This window comes from Zootoca vivipara, chromosome 11 (genome assembly GCF_963506605.1).
Source record: "Zootoca vivipara chromosome 11, rZooViv1.1, whole genome shotgun sequence".
NCBI classification, from domain to species: domain Eukaryota; kingdom Metazoa; phylum Chordata; class Lepidosauria; order Squamata; family Lacertidae; genus Zootoca; species Zootoca vivipara.
Window position 1 is genome coordinate 17,149,717 of NC_083286.1, and position 22,861 is coordinate 17,172,577.

At 40.2% G+C, this 22,861-nt stretch overlaps 1 protein-coding gene across 2 annotated transcripts in view; it reads right to left on the bottom strand.

Moving 5' to 3' along the window:
* SNX24 (sorting nexin 24) overlaps nucleotides 1–22,861 on the bottom strand; it is a 76,691-nt gene that overhangs the window by 5,768 nt on the left and 48,062 nt on the right. For both annotated transcript variants that reach the window (XM_035099535.2, XM_060280138.1), the window contains exons 4-6: nucleotides 1,901–1,995; nucleotides 1,167–1,199; nucleotides 427–491 (exon numbers count right to left, since the gene is read on the bottom strand). In XM_035099535.2, the coding sequence (XP_034955426.1) occupies nucleotides 427–491; nucleotides 1,167–1,199; nucleotides 1,901–1,995 (193 nt within the window). The remainder of the gene's footprint in view (nucleotides 1–426; nucleotides 492–1,166; nucleotides 1,200–1,900; nucleotides 1,996–22,861) is intronic.

Sequence of the window (22,861 nt, forward strand, 5' to 3'; positions counted from 1 at the left end):
ATGATACCTACTGAAATATTATCTATTAAACATCACCTAACACATTAGAACGCAGGAGTGCCTGGCGTGCTCTGGTCCATGGGGTCGCAAAGAGTCAGACACGACTAAACGACTAAACAACAACAACAACAACAACAACAACAACAACAACACATTATACTTCAAAATTGATGCAGGATAGATATAATTTAGGATTAAGATGTTAGCATTTTAAAAATTTAATTCTCTCATTTTCAGTTGTTAAGGGTGTTGTTTCTCTTTTCACAAAAGCCTTGGTTCCCAACTATAATTTTAAATAGCTTTAGAACTCCTGATATATTGCAAATTCATTGGAACTGGGGCTCAGCATGTATTAATAACAAGGTGGTTTGTGTGGTGTAGGGTCACATCAGTAAAGAGCTGTTAACAGATGACAGCTTTGATTACCATTGGCTGCAGGCAAGACATATGGATCCCTTAGGAACAGCAGCACAGGCTGGTGGGACAGTTTGCTAGAAAGGTCAAGAACAGGAATGTCAGCATCAAGGGACAGTAAACTGAATGCACTACAAACTAGCTTTGATAAAGTGAGCTGATGTAGCTGGTTAGGTAGAATGTTTGCTTATATAAACCAATTTTATTGTAAAAGGAAAAAAAACATCTTCAAGGAATGAAGCTCATTATAGATTACTGTAGGTCACATTTTACTCAGCACTAAGCATATTTATTCAGAAGCAAATCAAACAGAGTTCAATGGGACTTACTCCCCAGAAATCGAATCTAGTAATCCTGTCCTAAAACCACACACATGCTGGAATGATCCAATTTTAAAGCGAGGAGTTGAATACTGTAGATGTCAACAACTCACAATGTCTTTTTATTTTTTTAACACTTCAGCATTAATTTGTTTTACCTGCTAGATTGCCTTTGAGTATTCGGTCAGTCTAAGATTGCATACTTTTACTTTTAATCACATTGGACCAGTTAAAAGTTTTATTAATGCAAGAAACAGCAGATAACTTCACAGCTGTTATTTAAATATCTATATACTGTATGTACCCACAGAAAGCTTTTCAATGGGTGTTAAAATATGGTTTTAAAAACATGCTCAATTATTCTATTGATCTCACATTTTAAAATATGAACAATATATTTCTCAATTGGAAACTGAAGTGGCAACAGCTTACCTTGATTCTTCAGATTCTATTTCTTCAAAAGAGCTGAAATATTATAATACATACAAAATACGTTATGCCAGACACACCTGAAACCCCCAAACATTATATTCTTAAGAAAAGATCCTCATTTTTTAAAAAAGGCAAAAGTAATAAACAAGGTAAATTAATTTTTTTCTAGTCAGTGGGTTGCATGCAACTAAGTTATACCCAGAGTAGAACCATTTAAATTAATGGACCTAAGTTGATCAAACCTATTCATTTCAATGAATCTTCTTTGAGGATACAAAGCAATGCCATTATAATGCTAATGGTCTTTTATGCTATCTTTTATGCTAATGGTCTTTTATGCTACCTTCCATTTAAAAACTATTTTAATCAGGAGAGCTACGTACTCAGGAAAAACTCCTGTGCCTAGGACAAAATGCTATTTGGGGTAATCCAAACTCTGATGTTAAGAGCTTCTTACTTATTCTTTTCTATTACTGGTAAGTCAAATGCTCTGCCACAGGCAAGACAATAAACAAATACAAGTTTCACTTGTTTCCATGCTTCATCTATGAAACAGCCACTGGAGTGCTGAATTGTTTTTTTAAAATCAAATGCAAGTGCAACCATAACATGAAACTCATTTTGTAAATTAGCAGTGTCTATTTTCAGACAGCGGAGTTGTACCAGAGTGTAGAACTAGTTCTACAGTGGGGACTTGTACACTGCATTTTGAGATTTCTAAGAAAAAGCCTTACCCACAGCTTTCTGCTTTTGGGAGAGAAGGAAAATGACGGATGCTGAGGAAGTCAAGGAAAATTTTGGGAAGCTCTTCATTTTCTAAAATAATACTCTGTAATAAAGAAAATTCCAATCAAGATAATGCATACATTAAATAGAATCTTTCTATTACTTTCATAGAAATAAATATTGTTTTCTTCCTCCTTTGAAATGACACCTACAAGAGCTACAGCCACTCAATTTCTAACATCTCATCCATCATGGTAGCAGAGGAGAGAAAGTCTTCTGAGTGTCTGGAGGTCTAGCTGATTTCATTAATGAAAGATTTAGAGCATGTTAACAAGCTAAGGCAAGTGTTTGGCTTGACAGATCAGCTTACAATGCACTGGTTCATCAGTACAATGATCGTGATCTGGCAAAAGTTTTGTAACCGGGGGGGGGGGGGACGACACTGAGTGTGTGACACTCAAGAGTACTGGAGGAGAAATGCTTATCTTTTACGACAAACAACCATTCACTGAAGGGATGATCTATAATTTATTAGAAAACTTATTTTTCAAGAGACTTAATACAAAATAGGAAGCTTTTATCGGAGCACCCATCTATTAAAGAGTCCTACTATGAAAACAATACGTAATTCAGAGTCAGGAATCCTAATGATGTAATGAAAAGTTAGCCTCTCCTTCCAACATAAAACAAGCCACAGGGTGCCAACTTAAATAAAATATGGGGGCGGGGCAGGTAAGCCCCGTCTAATCGATCACATGATGCGGTCCATGCACACCATTTGAATGGCAATATCCATAAATTTAGGGGAAGGGGGCTGGCCCTCTCAAATATTTTATGGGGAACGACGGCGACAAAGTTCCCATGGCTCCTAGAAGCTGGCTCCTATGACAAGCCAAGAGAAAGAAGAAATAAATTGTAGTGGATTGAGGGCTAGATTTTGATCAGATAGACCTGCGTTCAAATCCTGCTTGGTGAAGAAGCACACAAGGTGATCCCTTTTAGGGCTATGCAGATAAAATGGAAAACCTCCAATAGCTTGTTGGAAGAAATATAGTATAATACTCCTCCTACTTTCACCACCACCACCACCATAAATGCTTTAAAACATCCATCACCCTAGAGGATGAGTTTATTGTGTATTCTAGGTAAGATTACACACAAACGCCTACATAATGAAAAGCATATTTCCATAGGAGAAAAGATCCGTTCCTTGAAGCCTTAAATAAATAAATAAAAGCAGTTAATCCCATTTATCCAAGGTAATGAAAAGGAAACCAGATTTTTAAAAAAAGTTTTCATATTAAAAAAAATGCCTCACATTGATCTTGGCTGACAAAGGCAGAAGCCAGTATTGTGTAATATACTTAATGTGACTGCTCACAGAGTAGTGCATAATAAGAACGCAGAAGGGCCATAAGATCATTTGTTCCAACCCGACAGCAAATGAGCCTCTTTAACATTTGCTAATTTCTCTTGGCATTATTTAGTTCACAGTATACCACAAAGGAAGAGGAGAAAGGTATATCCAAGCTAAAATCCACACTACTGTAGTTTGATTTATGACCTCAGCCATCTCCTTTAAGCCCAGGATATTTCCAGGAGGAACAGATAATATCGAGGATGTGAGCATTTATTACATCAAGATGGCGGGAAGTGAGGGAGATGGAAGCTATAGATGAGCATTCTTCAGGAACTCTACAGTGGTTCACCACTTGACTGCCAACTGGTCACTAAAGACACATGTCATAAAACTGAACCACCACTATGCGGACAATCTGGGGCTTTTAGCCACATGGAAGTCTGTCAGCAACCAACCACTGTGAAGGAGGTAGACAACATTGAAGCAGATCTCCATGGTTACATAAGGTGTTTTTTTTTGTTTTTTTAACAGATAAGACATAAACCTTGGAATTCTGGCAGGTGAAAAACCTTCCAGTTCATCTTTAAATGAGAATTCTGCATTAAATGTGTCTTTCATTTGCATTTTGTAAAATCAGCACTCTGCTGCTACAAAATTCATCTTGCTCAGCATGGGAGGAGAGGTGAAGGGAGATGCAAGTCAAAGGGTATGTGAACTGCATAACAATACACGTTATCACAAAGAAAACAAACTGCTAATAGTCACTGATCTAGATACCGAGAGAAAGTATTGAAAGCTTTGCAGGCAACAAAATCCAATTTTTAATGCAGGCAAATAAAGCTTAGTCTAGCTTAGACTCAGCCTACAGTATACTTTAATGGCCTACAGCAGCATTTCAAGCCAGATGTGCTGCAGATGTTTTAGACCAGGCATCCCCAAACTGTGGCCCTCCAGATGTTTTGGCCTACAACTCCCATGATCCCTAGCTAACAGGTCCAGTGGTCAGGGAAGATGGGAATTGTAGTCCAAAACATCTGGAGGGCCGAAGTTTGGGGATGCCTGTTTTAGACTGTCAGTGTGGCCAGGGGTGATGGGAGTTGTAGCTCAAAACATTTGCGAGGCGCCAGGTTGGGGAAACTGCTGTATGCCATTTAAGTCTGCTGGAACCCATGTGGGATACAAAGTTGATCCCATTGCTTTCTATAGACCTTGGACAAAGGTTCATCTTAACTATGGTTTAGTAGGGGGAACCAGTCTGAAGCCAGAGGTTAATTAGCTGAAATCAGAGATTAGTTGAAAACCAGGGCTGGTGCAAGATGTTGCAAAACTTGAGATGAGCTCAGCCTCTCTTCCTACCCTCTTCCTCTTCCCTCTCCCATCACTAGTTGTAAGGGAATAGTTTATACCTGAAAGAGCATCTCCACCCCTATCGTTCAGCCCGGACACTGAGGTCCAGCTCCGAGGGCCTTCTGGCGGTTCCCGCACTGCGAGAAGTGAGGTTACAGGGAAGCAGGCAGAGGGCCTTCTCAGTAGTGGTGCCCGCCCTGTGGAATGCCCTCCCATCAGATGTCAAGGAAATAAACAACTATCTGACTTTTAGAAGACATCTGAAGGCAGTCCTGCTTAGGTAAGTTTTTTAATGTTTGATGTTTTATCGTGTTTTTAATATTCTATTGGGAGCTGCCCAGAGTGGCTGGGGAAACCCAGCCAGATGGGAGGGGCATAAATAATAATATATTTATTTATTTAAATACTTTTAAAGGGCTGGACCCCTTCCTCGGAGTAAAGGCAGGCGTGCAGAAGGAAGAAGCAGCGGCAGTGGGCAAGCAGGAAGGAATGTCAGCAGTGAATAGGGGCACCTGCTCTGCAGGTGGCAAATGGAAAGATGGGGCACAATCTACCACCCCTCCCTATCTGCCACCTGAACCACAGGGCTCATGATAGGGCCAGTCCAGTGGAAAGGGAAACAAACCTTGTAGGTTTTCTTATGGCTCTGCTGAAACAGGAGAGAGAAGTGAGCTCACAAGCCCAATGCTTGGTTATGCAAGGCTAATCCATAGTTTCGTGTTATGTCTGAATACAGACATTAGCTCTCTATGAAGATAAATCAAATGCAAATGTTTCTGTCATTTCCTGACTTGAGTCTGAGAAAGCTGGGAATGTTTCAGGGCATTGCATCTATATACCATCAGCTCAGAGCCAGTTTTAGTCACATGACAGCAAGCAGTCAAATCCGCCCCCCCCTGCCCCTGGCCCGGTATCAGATGGTGGCCCAAGCAGGAACATGCCAACTGTCCAAAAACGTTAGTTGCTGTTCTAAGTTCCAAAGAGCATACTTTTGCACATTTGCACCCAAGATTTTTCATTAAAGGTCTATCTAAGTTATATGTGTACAACTCACAGTTTGGTATAATTACCGTAAACTACAGGTGAAACTCCGAAAATTAGAATATTATCGAAAAGTGCATTTATTTCAGTAACTCAACTTAAAAGGTGAAACCAATATATGAGATAGATGCATGACATGCAAAGCAAGATACGTCAAGCCTTTATTTGTTGTAATTGTAATTATTTGTCATTAGGCGGGTCAATTATAAATGGAATGTAATTAATGAAATGTAATAGCGATGTTTATTTTTGTATTATTGTAACTATTTGTTTTATTACTGTGGAATTTCCAAAAGAAAGCATTTGTAAAAATTAAAAGAAAAATAAAAAATAATAATTTGTATTACTGAAATAAATGCACTTTTCGACGATATTCTAATTTTCCGAGTTTCACCTGTATGTCTATTCATGGCAGTTTAATGCAATTTGCATGGCATGACCTAGAGGGATTATGAGCAAGAGAAATTGGCTACAGACATTTCACTCACAATCTGTATGCCACCTGTAACATGGGAAACCTAGTTTTCCCCAAGCTGTTGATACTTGGGACACAGTTGTTTTGCTTAAAACCTCCTTGCGACTGTGGTATATATTGAGAGATGACCCACACATAACAGTCCTGGCTTGCACAACTATGCTTTAGCAAGCCAGGAATGGGTGCTGGGCCCACATATTCCTTGCCCCCCTCCCCATCCTGCAATCTCATTTGTTTGAATGAGATTTCCCCATAAATTCCAAATGGAGAAATCTGACATAATGTCAGTCGGTTAACCAGAATCTTAAACCAGGAACAAATAATAATTTAGGATGCTTTAGAAAAAGACTTCTTGCGTTTTCACCCTGCCCTCTGCCCAGTAAGGACTCATATATGGACTGTGGGTTTGGCAAGGGAATCTGGTGCATTCTTATTCCACTCCAAAGAATGATGTGTCTGTTTAGTTGAAGAGAAGGGACGGGACGGTCCATACTGCATCGGCTTCCCCACTCTGATAAACTTAGTGTGGCAGATATATCCAACACACTAGTGTGGAAATTACTGCAATGAGCTCTGCCCATCTGATGTTCTGAACTGCTTTTCCTGCCATAGCTGCCAAGTTCTCCCTTTTTTAAAGGGATTTTCCCTTATGCAGAATAGGCTTCCTCGCGAGAAAAGGGAAAACTTGGCAGCTATGTTTCCTGCCGTATGTCGTGTCTGAAATTATATCCCCAAAATAGCATCTAAATTCCACTTCCTGTAGTCGGAGTAAAGGGGTAAAATAATCCAGATAAAGTTTCGTGACATAGAAACATTTCTTCCATTACCTGGGGTACAGGTATAAAGTGATCCTAGGAGATCAAATTGTAGCTGAGCTGAAAATTTAAGTGCTATGTTTTCACCGTCTGTTTTAAAAGAGTGTACTAATCATTGCCACATTTCACTAACCATTTTGAAGGATATTTAAGAAGTTTTCTTCTAGAAATGTTTACCAGAAGTGTTGGTTTTTTTGGTATATTATGTAACAAAACCCCTGAAACGCTAGTTCTTCTACCTTCTCAGCCTCATAAAAAAAGCATTCTCCCAGAGGATGTTATTGGCTAGTTGCTCCTGTTCTCTCGGTGACATCCCCAATTCTTAATTGTCAGTTATCTTCTCTCCTCTGGTAAGTAAAATATAGTCACAAAATTGCACAGGGACTTGTTCTGCCTTAACCTTAGGTAGATGCCATCACGCAGTAGAAAACAGCGCTAAAATATCACAGGATATTGCTTTCCAGGATGGGAGACATATAAACAGCATAATGATTTCCCATGAGTTTCCTTTTTAAAAAATTGTCACTAAAGCCAGCATAAATGGTGACACATCTTCACAGAGGACACTTTGAAATCGAACCCTGGCATTCTAGTTAGGTCCAGACCTACTCATCAGCCAATTATAACAGTAACTGAACAGTTTGCTAGAAATTTGGACAAGACCATTTCGCTAACCTTCCGAGAGCGCACTGGAGGACTGCATTGTTTTCAAATATTGATTCCCCCCTTTTAACACACAAAACAGCTCTAAAAATTCAGGACACTCCCCACCCCACAAACCACCAATCACCCAACCTAGTTCTTCAAGACCACAACCATCTTCTGGCCAGAAGACTCAGCATAGTATACGGTAAGAGGCTGTGTTCCTGTAGGTTTAAATCCTTTGTGCAAGATTCCAGTCTGAAATGCCCTATTGTTAGGGTGAAAAAGTTCATGACAGTTTTTCCTCTCTTCACAGGGAGAGATGCTTTGCAATATCTAATTCAGTGGTGCAGCTAAAAATGGGGGAAGCAAAAAAAAAAATCAATAAATCCTAGCTACAGTAAGTAGACTGGAGTGTCTGCCTCCACTGGGACTTAAACCCACGGTCTTTATAGAACACTTTGTAGTATATATTCCTCTGTTTGCCTTGTCTCCAACAGTCGCTTAAAGAGCACTAACAATGATAAAAAGTTGGCAAAAGAACATTATATACTGGTGGGGGACAGGGGGAAACTAAGAAGGATCCCAAGTAGGTTCCAATGTTTTGGTGTTTTTTTTTTAACAAAAGGAATAGGACTTGCTAATTCATATCTCATTTCCCCTCTACAACATTGTTACAGTAATGCAAAGTATGTGTTCAAAAAAGAGCATTAAAGGATGCCGTTAGGAGTCAACAGTGGTCACATTCATACCTGCATAGGTCACAATTTAGGAAGTGAGCCAGAATGCCCATAGGTTAATGAAATGCTTCTTAGCCAAAATATGAATATAACAGATATAAAACTACTACATTTAAATGTCAATGGTCAAATTGAACGGCACATGGAAAACCATGTGGACTGAAGCTAAAAAGTTGAATTAGGGTGTGCATGTTTCTCTGTGTCTTCTTCTCTTGAACCCGTTCAGTGGCTTGGATGGGAGAAAGCTTGTAAGAGGAACATCATGTGCTGCATTTCTGCTATGACCAGCCAATACACCAATCATATTTCTCATCTTACAGACGTTAGCATGAGTCCAGCTCCTAACACAATGGGTTGCATCCAATGGTTGTGCAAAGAAACTACAGCCAGGCTTTCTTTATTATTTCCAATTATAGACCACTTTACGGTCCAAAAGATCATGAAGCTGTTTACACACACAAGTGCAATAAAACCATATCAAATGATTGTCAGGGACTGGCTGGATGAGGAAGAGTGGTGGAAGTAACCCACCCAAGAGCCCCCCCTGGGAAGGCACAGAAGGAGATGACTTAGATCCTGGAGCCTGGTAGAGGGACACCAGCCACACCTTATAGGAGGGGACACACCGAGAGGTACTAGAAGCAGGGAGCGTGAGGGATCACGAAGAGGCAGAAGTGGGCAGGTGGCCCAGCACAGGGCAACACGGTGATGTGATTTCCAATTTGGATACAGGCGCCGACAGAGATGACAGAGGGGAGCCAGACCCCGCAGCTCTCCCACAGATTCACTCTTGACAGCTTCTCTGCAGATGGCTCCCTGGCCCCACTGACTACTAGAACATGACAAATGTTACATGCTGCCGATCAACAAGCCAGGCAGGCACAGAGGCTCACCATAGCAGACGATGGTCACAGAGGGAGGGGCCCTGACTCAGAAGGCTAGAGAGCGAGTGAGGGGCTGCACGCCAGTTCAAACAACTGCTTCATTAGAGGAGTTTGCCTTTATGAGCCTCCTTGTATTCCCCCCCCCTTAATAAAGAAACCAACTGCAAGTTAGCCTTGCGTCTCTCTCTATACCGGACCTGTGAATAACCTACTCTGCCCGTCAGCTCTATGACACTGATTCACGTAACAAAATGCATAAGGAATTACACACACACACACACACACACACACACACACACGCTAGAGAAACTCACCTAGAGTATGGAGAAGGAATAGTTAATCAACCAATGTGCAGTCTATAAGTCTGCTTTCAAGTGTTCTGCTTTCAAATTACTTTTCTTTGGTTTGTGAAGATACTCCTGTTCACTTATGCCAAGGGAGCAAAAACTGTAGCAAGCCACTTAGGATCTTTGATGAGATTTTAATTGATATACATTGTTTTATACCCCCCCCCCCCGTATTCCTACCTTGGGACCAGTTAGACAAGGGTGGGTTAGAAATTCCATAAATATTTATTTATGTTAAGTGTCAAAAGGCAGATCTTGTAATAATAATAATAATAATAATAATAATAATAATAATATACCCTGCCCATCTGGTTTCCCCAGCCACTCTGGGCGGCTTCCAACAAAATATTAAAAATACAATAGAACATCAAACATTAAAAACTTCCCTAAACAGGGCTGCCTTAAGATGTCTTCTAAAATTCAGATAGTTGCTTTCATGTTCCACCTATGGACAGAGCCCCTTGTCTGAAGTCATTTTAAATTTCAGGATGAGTCCCCTCCCTTTTCAGCATGTTGTCTTGCAGTTGGATATGCATAATTCTGCTGACTGAAGTAACCTGGACATCCAACCAAAGCAAACAACTTGTGGTTGCCATTGTGTATTCTGCAGGAATACCTGCAGTGTGCCATTTCCCCATGCTCTCACCTGATTCAGTTTTCCCTGAGAATTCCACATATGCACTAACTTCTCATTTCATAAGTCAAATCTTCATTTCTGAAGGTCAAGGGCATGCCACAGAGAAAATGAAGCTCCTCAACTATTTTAGAAGAGATGTCACAACTGGCTCAGATTTTTTTTGAAGTGTAAAATTATCACAGCCTCAGCTAAGAGAATGTGTACCCTTTAACATCTCCTGTGGTGGCTATGTGCTATGAAGCTCTTCAGCGATCCTTTGCAAGCACCCCCACTTCTGCCTCCAGAGTCCTCAACAAACTTTCCCAATGTCAATATCAAGAAGTGAAATACACCAAGCATTCTGAACAATAGCTTGCCAAACATAGAACTTCCATCTGCTTATATTGTACATTTTGCAAGGGTCAAATTAATGTCACATTGATGTAGTTTTGCATTACAGCTGTTTGGAGAGATCTTTTCATTGTTTCTGCAATAACATCTAGCGATCGCAGGGTTGACTTACAGGAGATATGTGATTTGCTGTTGGAGAAGCCGATTCATCAAAACTTAGGATATTCCAACCTACCCTCAATGGAGTTCCCTCTGTCTTAAATGCATGGGGTGTCATTTCATTAATGATAAAACCACTCCTGTAGCAACAATAATCCTTTGCTTTGTCTTCGGTGATAAGATAGTTCACAGTTTCAGAACTGATGTGCAGAATTCCAGTTGAGTACAGTAGAATTCTTTTTATGGTGCCCACCATATGAAATAGTCTGATTCTGATTTGGGATTGGCTCTAAATGGCCTCGGTCCTGTTTACCTGAAGGAGCGTCTCCACCCCCTTCTTTGGAGAAGGTAAGTCCCAACAAAATAAGTCAGATTGGACCGCCTGGAATGCTGAACACTATTCTCAAGAAATACCATTATTTTCATCCATGTAGGGCAGGCATGTTCAACAGATAGATCGTGATCTACTTGTAAATCACTGTGGCTTCCTAAAAAAAGCTCAACAACTTTGCCTTTTCCAAAAAAGCTCAACAAGTTTGGGCTTCCTAAAAAAAGTTCAACAACTTTGGGTAGATCACTGACAGTTTTTTTAAAATACTGTGAGTAGATCAGAGTCTATTGGAAGTTGGACATCCCTGATGTAGGGTGTAATTACTAGCCTTGGAAATTTTGGGGTTTGGGGAGAATCGCCACCAGAGCCAGTCCTATCATGAAGCTAAATGAAACAAGAAGCTTAAGGCATAGGATATGACACCCCCCTCTTTTGTATATTTACTCCATTTCCCCCTGCTCCCACCAGTATATTAGGCTACAACGTAATATTTCCTTTTGTAAAATGAGCACAGTTTTCTTCTCTTTTGCACACATGCAAAGAAGGGAGGGGGGAAATCAAGACCACACCAAAACCCACCAGCAATGAGCATGCCTAGTTACGTGCTGCTCTGTAACTATAGGAGCAAATCAATAGCAGCTGAATGCCATCTGCTTCGGGCAGCAGAACAGCACCAAAAGTGTGAGCAATGCATCTTCCCTTATTGAAAGGTTATTTTATGCAAGTAAACAATTCATCGTCTTCTTGCACGCTTGATGCTCATTTACCACTTTTGATCAATAAAATATGCAAAACAACAAAAAAATTGAATCCTAAGAGTAGTTCTGATGCCAGTGTGATAGCTAATCAATATTCAGGTCTCCACTCTTAAGAAGGCGAGTGGAGAGAGCACTTGCCTTTATACAAATCCACAAATTTAAGGAAGTGCCTTTTGCTGTTTCTAAAAACAAGCTTGCTTAGAAAACCAAACATGCAAAACAGAGGGATTAGTAATGAGGAGCCACTGTTCTAACCACACATTTCCTTAAGTACAATAAAGTTTCAGGTAGATACAGTTTTTCTACTAAAAATCAAGCTGTGATGGGATTTTCCTTTACAGTGTGCTCTTCTAGTCAGACTACAAGCTGCCTTATTGCATTAGGCCTCCTGGCAATTGATTCAAGTAAAATTATTCTTGTCCAACAGTGAAAACTGCACTGCTTGATAGAGGTCTTGGAATAAAACTGCTTCTTCAAGTAAAGCTAGGGATGCTAGAACTTTTTTTCAAAGCAACCTTTCCCTGTCATACCCCAACCCACCTAGCATTATGTTCTCATGCTAAACTAAACTCAGTTAAGCATGAGCACCTGAAACCTAAATAAGTCTGCTTGGGGAAAAGTTCCTATTGATTTCAATGGCATTCAGTTACAGTAAAGTGAGTTTATATCACGAAACAAATTATATTCATGATTATATTACGAAACAAAAAATGTTCAACCATCTACTAGAAGCTATATGATAAATTTATAATGCATGCTCCTAGATTTCCAATATTTCTTTGGACTTGCAGCACATATTTCAATATATACAAATGCCTACTGGGAAATGTTATGAATTCAAGAATGTAGTACAATAAATAAAAATCTTCTCGTGCTTTTACCAGTAATTATGTATCAATCTAGGGGCACGGGTGGCACTGTGGTCTAAACCACAGAGCCTAGGGCTTGCCAATCAGAAGGTTGGCGGTTTGAATCCCCGTGACGGGGTGAGCTCCTGTTGCTCGGTCCCAGCTCCTGCCAACCTAGCAGTGCAAAAGCACGCCAAAAAAGTGCAAGTAGATAAATAGGTACCACTCCAAGCTGGAAGGTAAATGGCATTTCTGTGGGCTGCTCTGGTTCACCAGAAGCGGCTTAGTCATGCTGGCCACATGACCCGGAAGCTGTACGCCGGCTCCCTCGGCCAGTAAAGCGAGATGAGCGCCGCAACCCCAGAGTCGCCTGCGACTAGACCTAATGGTCAGGGGTCCCTTTACCTTTATGTATCAATCTAAAAATGGCTAATTAACATGAATAAACATAAACTGCTTGTCAGACTAGGGCTTTTGCAGTGCTAACACTGATCAGCATTTGCATTTGTGTTCATCGCGTGTAAAAAGATTGTCCATGTCTAGTCACAGCAAACTTCCCAAAGGAGAATGTGTAACATGAGGCAGAACAATAGAAGGTCCAAGTGATGTTCAGAGACAAAACCTATTGGAGTTAATGGCAGTTGTGTAGGTTCTTTTTTTGGGGGGGGGGGTTGAATTCTATGATAGTAATACAAGCCACACTTTGGAGGGTAAATTAACTAGTATAAAATCAAGGTGAACAGAGTTAATCACACTGTTTTTTCTTTATGGCACAATGCCCTACTTTTTAAACTCCTCAAACAAGCCTTCAACGAGGCTTTTGCACACTTGGTCTTGAAAATCCAATTCAATCCAAAATAATATATAATATTTAGACATATAAATGTGCTGCTTGTGCACTTCGTCTTCTGATGAAATCTACTTACTAGCAAAACAGACTTCCTGAAATCTTTATTTAATTTATAGGAAATGTTGGTTAATAATCAGTTGCAATACTTCCACATGAATGTAGTCATTTGGGAACCACTCATGCCTTACAAATTGCAGCAGCCTGCTTTCATTTGATCGCATAAAACATGAACCTTAATCTAATGCTTTTTAACTACAGGCCACCTCGTTTTAAATAGACTCAAGCGCAAGCTTCAGTTTAACCATACGATTTTGATCAAATGAATAATATAGAACATGGTCATGGAGAAGTGCAGTAGTAGCTTTGAGTCAATGATCCAACTAGCAGCAAGAGTATAATTTAAAGGCAGAAATTTCCAGTGCATGCACCGTTAGCCACAGTGAACCTGTTACTACTCTAAAGGGAATTGTTTGCCTCTTATTAGATTTTCTACAGCACAGCCATAAGTGATAAATGTACTGCTGTACTCACTGTCAAGTTAATCAATGCTGCCAAAGTTTTGTTGACCTAACAGTAATCCATAAAGTGAGCAGCATTTTCTCTATCCATATGACATCTCAGTCCACAGTGGGATAGGAATCCTACAGCAGCCTTGTAAAAAGAAAATCAGACTGAAATAAGGAAGGAGGGAGAAAAAAGAAATAAGGAGGACACTTTCAAAATTCTGCTTTTAAAGAAACAGGATTCTTTGCCTGCTCGAGGAAAAGAAACTCAGAAATAAGACTCAGTTTGAGGGTTTAAATGCTAGCAAATTGATAACTTCACAGATTACAGAACTTGGGTCTCTTTTTGTTGTTGGCTTGCTTGTGAAAGCTCCAGGCATCTCCAGGAGAATAGCTGTGCATGAAGTATTTTTGTCTACAGTTCAGTGTTCCAGCTCAAACACCAAACAGTGAGCAATAATAAGAAAGCTTGACTTCTGTTGTTACAGATTGGAGTAATTCAGTCCATGTGAAAGGAATGAACACTTCAAACACCAGACACAGAAAACTCCCCCACCGCCACCCTCACCCTGGTCATCAAACAGGAAACATCTAACAATGGAGAAGCCTTCGCCATAAAGAATTGCTTCTCTGCCTTCACTAGCAATTATAGGCATATGAAATATGAATTGCAATTGATTTTTCTCCTAGGGGTCACTTGGCTCCATGTTTTATGCGCTCTAGGCATTTATTTGGGTGGCAAACATGACACGTTTTTATAGAAGGAACTGAGCAATGTAATCCTTGCTCAATCAAAGGTACTTCATTGTACTGTAGTGCCTGTTTCCTGACACTTGTCCCTCCCAAACTCACGTGTGTGGGATTTCTTTTAATAAAGGCAGGGAAAATGAAATTGGCAATTTAAAAGGCCAACACAAGGCAGACATTAAACACTTACTAACCTTTTCTGCACTGAGGACAAATGGTAGAAGCCTGACAACTACTGCGTATTACAGAGACTTGCAGCTTTATTCTGACATCATTCCAGTCTTCATTATATAGCTGCTGTGTGCGCTCAACAAAATAAATGAAAGGAAACTGTGTATTTATATGCTTCATAAAATTGATTGAGGAATTAACGATTAATTGAGCCAACCTCTTACATTAAAACTAGTTTCGCATACTGAATATTTTCTGCCTACGGATGAAGAACAGTTTAAAAGTTGAAAACTAGACAGATTATAACAGTCTTCTGCTCCATGGTTGGTATATGCTAAGCATACATATGATCTGGACACTTTCTTTTCCTGTTTCACTGGAGTTGAAATTAGAAGGCCAATACTAGTTTTGTTCAGTAATTATGATTTATTGTTCTTCAATGTAGCATTCATCTGGTTGCTAGCATGAGCAGTATTCAGGGATAATGAGCTCAGTCCAACAGCACCTGAAAGGCACCACTTTCTCTATCCCTCTGCCAAACCACAGTTATGAGTTTTCAAACATGAAACAGCAAGTGGTTTAGAAATGCTTGTCTGAAGCACTCAGCTTCATAAGTTCACTCTGCTGTAGCAGATTCTGGAGGCATAGTGGATGGTCTCAGGGCTGGCTCTAGGTAGAGTCCTGGTGGCGCGGGGCGCCAGGGCTGTGCGGAAGCCATGCTGCGCCCTGCAAGGGCGGGGGCGCCGGAGCGATCTCTGCCCCTCAGCGCCAGGGCGCGCGACCTGCTCGAGACTGCCCTGGATGGCCTCATCTCATCTTATGCCAAACCATAGTTAGCATAAACCATGTACTGCCAGTTCAAACCATGGTTTTCAATTAACTAGCTAATTGAAAACCATGGTTTGTTAATTCAGACATAATGATAAATCATATTTAAGCTTCCTTCACCATGGCTTGCAATCATTTGAGCTGAGCTACTGTATCATGGCATAAGTTGAACAGGACATTTTCATATCCCAAGAAGGGAATACTTGAAAATCAATAGAATCTCACAGTTGATAATAATAATCAATAGAATTTCACAGTTGATAATAACTATTACCACTATAATAACTATTACAACTATTACTGTTGTAAGCAGAAATGCAACAAATTTTGTTGAAAAGCAGGCCAGTAGATACAGTTCAAAGCAAAAACGTTTAAGTAAGCTGAGCCTTACTGTTTTATAAAGGCAAACAGGAGGAAAAAACCAGTTTTTAAAAAAACCCAGCTACTAGTTTTTGGAGTTGTCTAATTTTAAGCATTTGTATGTCTATTAGTTGAACTTCTTGAACAGAATGCTTCACTAGCTAATTTGTGTGACATATGCTTCTAAAAACACAAAGAATTGTGCATGTAAAATCGGCAATAATATACTTTTTCTTTACAGGTAGGTAGCCGTGTTGGTCTGATGTAGTCGAAACAAAATAAAAAAATTCATTCCAGCAGCAACTTAGAGACCAACTAAGTTTGTCATAGGTATGAGCTTTCGTGTGCATGCACACTTCTTCAGATACACTGAAGCAGAAGTCCCCAGACGCTTATATATAGTCAGATGGTGTGGGGGAGGTATTACTCAGAAGGGTGGAGGGAGTGGGTGATTGACAGATGTACTATGTTGTCATTTGTTACCATAAAATCTTGTAAACACGTGCCCCCCCCAATTGCAGCCCAGAGTTCACTGGTTACTTTGGGCATATATAAGTTAAGTATTCTGTTAATTTATTTGCTACAAATGCCATGCTACATCATTGGACAGTTTGTCCATAGTACATGGCTATGTGTAACACGCCATCATTCTAACTGCAGTTGATCACCTCAGGTGTGGTCCAGCTTCCCACAGGCCGAGTCCAAGTTCATTGCCTTTGAGCTGAGGAGTAACCACTAGATTCCAACAGTTTAACCCCAGGCCTGATAAAAAGCCGCCTGTAGAACCGTAATGTGTCATTACTGAGATTTTAATAAGCTTCTCACTTATTGAGAAAGCTGTGAAGCCACTGCCACTCAACTCACACTAGAAAAGTAATGTGAGATCACTGATTTATGATTTATGGCTCTGGACTTCATTATCAGAGTAGTTAGATGCTTTCGGTTGGCACTTATCTGCTGCATCATGTGCATGGAATTTGATCTCAGAGATGAAATAATCGAGTAATATTTTTTCTGCCTTGGTATATCCAAGCTGGCTCACCTTCATCAATTGCACAAAGGGCTCTTTTAGTCTAACAATATGATTTCAGCAATAGTCAGTCAGATGTTGCTGGCTGGGAGCTCGCTGAGGACAACCTGCCTCAGTTACTTTCCCCCAGCTAATGCCATGTAGATATCATGAGCATGGGTGCTTTATTTAGATATTATGGCCAATACTTATTCATGGACCTATACTCTATAATTTCATCCAATTAAACGCACACATAAAAACACACCATAATATATATGGTATCCAAAATAAATATTAGAGCTACACTGAATGCCCACATATAACAGAGATGGAAAACCTGTAGCCCTCCAGATTATTACTGCAACTCCCCATTAGCCCTTGTCAGCGTAGAATAAGAATGATAGGATTTGTAGTCATAGGAGCCAACTCCTAGGGGTTGAGGGGTCCCTTCAGCCCCCCAATAAAATATTTGAGGGGACCGCCCCCAAAGTTGATGAGCATTGCCATTCAAATGGGGTGTGCGTGCCCCACCTTGTGATCGATTATGTAGGGTGGAGCTTACCTCCTCCCCCAAAAATATTTTATACAAGTTGGTACCCCTGTTTGTAGTACAAAGACATCTGGAGTGCAATGAGTCCCCCACCCCTGACATATAATATACTAAAATCAGCATGGCTCCCTATGCATATTGGAAAAGAAAGGGGGGGCGAGATAACCTTTGGTGATTTCTTGTCCGAGACATTCGTTTCCATTTTCTGTCAGCATATCTAAATAACTCCTGTGATATGTATGGTAAGGAGGACAACCTCCCCTAACAAGATGCCCCTCAGAGGTTTTGAACTACAATTCCCATCAGGCGCAGCCAGCATGGCCAATGGTCAGGGATGATAAGGACTGTCGTTCCAAACATCTGGAGGGACCCAGGTGGGGAGAGGCTGTCCTATATTATCAAAGCAAGCATATAAAGCTTGAAATCCTCAAACTACCTCTGCTGTAACACTGCCACTGAAGACTGTTACTAAGTGGGCTGAGGATGGTCAACAAAGAGGTTTGCCCAAAGCTCGTGCAAAACGCACTCTGGAGAAGCAGAAAATTGAACCCAGGTCTCTCGAGTATTTTGCCGACTAGGGTAATGAGATGGCAAGGGCTAAAATGCTTCTAATCCAAGAAATAATTTATTTTATGTCAAATTTGTAGCCATTGACAGCATTGGCTTTGTCTGACTTTTCTACTAAGCCTTGAATTAATTGCTCTCAATTAATCTGTTCCAGTCTTTGATAGCTTATTTATCAGACAGGGAAAGATAGATTTAATGGTGCTTGCTTGAAACAGATTCTTTAATTGGAAACACCAGAGTGTTTAGCTCACTTTGTGTTCTAGCAATTAAGGACAATTTGGAGAAGTGTTTCCCCCCCCCCCCCCACTATTGTCTCCTTGATTAGATTTCCAAAGCAGCAGACAAAACAAATGACAATACTACCTAGCAATATTGGTTCAAATAAAAGCCCAACAGCCAAATTACTTACTATGAGAAATGTGAGCCATCTCCGTCAATTCCAGCATCGTCTTACATTTATTTCATTTTATCTTTGCCTCCTGTACAAAGCAAGGGCTACATTCCTTGCAAAATGCATGTCTACCCTGTTCTTTTCCACAATTATGTGTCCCTCCAAATAAGCCAAATCAACAGGAGAAATTATTTTTCTTGATTAAGGGCCCACATTTCTCTTGGGATGAAACAAAAGGAACAATTAATCTTTCCTTATTTGTTCTCGGAAGGACCTGCATTCTTTATGTGTACAATAGCAGGTACCTGTGGGCAGCCAGTCGGCAGCAATTAGGCTTGAGCTGAAAATGAATGGACTCTAGTCAGAGAGCCTAATCTGCTGAGAGTTTCTACTAGAGGGCAAGGTTATGCTGGGAAAATTCCCCTGTTGTGGAAATACTGTTAAAAATTACCTCTTGACTTCAGCATAATTAACAAGGCCTGGGAATTTATATGAACTAAGTAATTGGAAAGAATTAGCAAGAGATATATACATTAATCTTCAACAGTTACAAGGTGTTTAATGAAATTAAAGCACTGGGTCTACTTCATGCTTGTTTTAGTTTATGCAAACTTTAAGAGTTTCACCTGTAGATCAGGAACCAGGTGCAAAAGAGGCATTGGGGATTGGGCATGTAAAAGAGAAAGAAAAGGGGCAGTGCTCTTTTTCCTGTTGCTCTACTCCTGTCAAGAATAGGACCTGGGTGCATCAATACCCTGAACATAGTTTCAACAAGTGTGAAAGGGTTTGCGGGTTGGTCACAGTTTGGGACTGCAGATTCATACAATGAATTAACAAATCTATGGTATACCTAGATCATTCTTAGAGAGCAAATGAGATTCACAGAAACTTTCAGCAGACACTGGTCAGTGTAAGACTTATTCAAGGGAATCATTTTATTTTAAATTAGAAGGACATTTCTTCTGCTTTTGAATTCTTAGGGCTTATTTCCCACCAAGTACAGTGGTGCCTCGACTTACGAATTTAATCCGTTCCGAAGGCACCTTCGTGAGTCGAAAGGTGCCATTAGAAACGCGATTTCCCATAGGAATGCATTGGAAATGGGAAAATTCATAAGTCGAAGCAACCCCATCTAAAAATTCGTAAGTCGAAAAAACCCTATCTAAAACCGCCGCGGTTTCCGTTCGGATGTCGATAAATTCGTAAGCGTGCAGCCATTTGTCCCATTCGTAAGTTGAGTCGTTTGTAAGTCAAGGTACCACTGTACCGGTAGCTGTTTTACACTACTAAAGTGTAAAGTTCATCATTCTCCAGCCCTAAGTGCTAACCAAATAAAACTGATTTCTTGGATCTGTTTCCCATCAGAGCAGCTTGGGTGTCCTGAGTGGACAACTTCTGCTAGGAACAACACCGAAGGCATTTAACTGATGCTTTTCCTGGACACCTGAGCAGCTTTTGATTTCATCGGTGAAGGTGAATTTGGGGGTGGGGGCATCATTCTGCAGTTGTTTCATTTTCACTAGGCTGGTAGGTTGGAATGGTGATGGGAAATTCTGTGTAACTTGCTCTACAGAATTACAGAGCTTGTGTTTTGTTTTCAGTGCTACTTAACATCTACATGAAACTGCTGGCATACCATGGATTTGAACGAGTGATGCTGTTCCCTTTATGTAAGAACCAGATGTAGCAATGGAAGTGACAAACTGATGTTTCAGTGAGAACCACCACCACCAGCACAAAACAATCTTACTCTTAAAAGAGCAAGTTCATAGCTTGCAGATGTTGTTCAGATCCAGTGCTTTGGCATAGCACCAGTTTCAGCAATGGTTATAGCTAGGGTCCCTTCCTGGACAAAGATAACCTTGACACTATCCATGCCTATCTCCATGCTTTGGTAATATCACTCCTTTTAATGCTGGACTCAGTTTGAGCATGCTGGCGGCTCTGTAGCCAAAACAAGACCAGCCAAAACAAGAGGGACGTAAGTGCATGTTCAGGTGAATCACATGGGGTTGGGGGGAAGTGAACCTAAAACAACCCAATGAGGGCTGAGCATGCTCAGTAGTCATAGACCTTTGGGGGAGCAGTCAAAAAAGCAAACTGGGGAGTGGGGTCTAAAACAGAGTATTCTACGCACAAGATGAATACTTGGCTGGAGAGGCTGAATGCAAGAAGTTAAGAAGCCAGCTGGCAAAACCAATACTTTTCTCCCTCACTTCCCTGCTGTTTGGAATTTTTTCTTCAGTTCCTCACTACCATGAACTTCTTTACCCGGACTTTGCTAGGCTTGGTGATGTATGGGAAACTGAAGGGGAGACAGCTGGGAGGCAGAAAGGAGAAGCTGGCTGAGAGAGAAGACAAGGAGGCATGTGGAAGTTGAGCTGTTATCTCTGTGCATCTCTTCCTACATTGTCCTTTTTCAATCCTTCCTTTCCCTTCCTTCACCCAGTGGATGCCGCAGAGAGAGACACATTGAGTAAAAAGCGATACAAGAAGAGACACATATAAAAAGTACAGAGAAGCTATTTCATTGTCATATAGGACATTTCCTGTTTCATACATAGAATCTATTCTTAAATGTCCCCAGGGACTGACGGGAGAGCTGTCCATAGAAATCAATTGGGAAATCCAAAATTTAAATGTAGCTGTAACCAAACTCTAAAAAGAAAAAGAGAATGTCTCTTGCTCTTTCTAAGTCAAGTCTTATTTATTAACTTTTTTCTAAATAGCCATGCAGTACTGCAGATTCCAAGGGGCATTTAATTGCCTCCTTAGTGCAGGTATCTATTCAATTTTGTTCACACAGGAAACACACATTCCCCAAAAAGCTACTCTAGATGTTTTGGAGAGGGGCGGGGTCCTCTGGAAGAGAATGGGAGGTAACATTAGGGCTGCAGAAGGAGAATTGGTGGGAAATCAACTTTTCCGCTTCTTCTAGCAGGGAGCTTCTATTAGGTTTTGGTCCTTTCCACTAGAGAATGAGCCCTTCCATTTCCAGAAGGATCTAGCTGAGAACTCAGATACTGTATATCAGAAGGCTTTAGAAATATTGCATTAAAATGTTACAATAATTTCTAAAAAGTATTTAGCAATACGGGATACAAATTGGACAATGCATGGAAATATCTGCAATCTGATAAACAGTAAACTAGGCATATTTTTTTTTAAAAAAACTGCAAGCAAAGGCTTGCATCAGACTCTAAAATGTCTGTGCTGTGAGACAAATAACAATCATTGATGTTTTCTATAATTAGTAAAAGAGATTCTCCCATGTCTAGAAGAGATACAGTTAAATGCACTGGGACGGGAGAATAAACACTGGTAAAAACTTTTATTGATGCATTCTATATCAAATACCAAAGAAATGTGTGTTCTCTCTACAGAATCTAAAAACAGCTCGTAGCAACAATGATGGATTTAAGTTATTAACAGATCAAAAAAAGATGGATGGTGTTCTGCTTTTCTTAATCTACATCATCATCTAGATCTATTTAAAGATATGTGGTGCACTAACAAACTTAGTTAAGGTTTCGATAAAATCAGTAGCATAATCTGCCCCGTTACATTGAGTCTGCATTGATCAATAAAATCACTTGTACTAGGAAAGTACTGTTAAACACTGACAATCCTAGCCATTAATATTATTTAACACACTGTTCACAATCTTTAATGAGGATAAAGAACATTTTGTCTCTTTACACTTATCATACTGCCCTTTCTAGAGATCCTTATAAACACAGCACAACAGTGATTATTCAAAACTAATCGGGGTTTCAAAGGACGAAGGATACTGAATAATTTCTTGTAGGTTTTCTGTTTGATTAATAGATGTATTCAGTGGTTTGCTTTTAAAATAGATAAAAATGAAGTTAAATAAAATTTGCATTCATGATTCCCAGGATGAATGTCCGTTCATTTCTACCCCTCAAGAAACCTAGCTTCACAGTTCATGCACATTTACCTACTAAGGTGATGAAACCATGAATTAAAATGCTTTTTACTACCACATATGGAGTGTAAAAACAAGGCAATTCTACCAGAAAAAAACCAGAAATGCAAACAGAAAGAAGTAGCAAGTCTTAACAAAAAATGAATTAATAAATACAAAATTATGATTTCAGATATTCTTACGGTAGATCCTGGATGCGGTGACATACCATGTTTAGTGAGTGCTATTGCTATTTGTTTAGAAAGGTAAAGGTAAAGGACCCCTGACAGTTAAATCCAGTCACAAATGACTCTGGGTTCAGGGCACTCATCTTGCTTTACAGGCCGA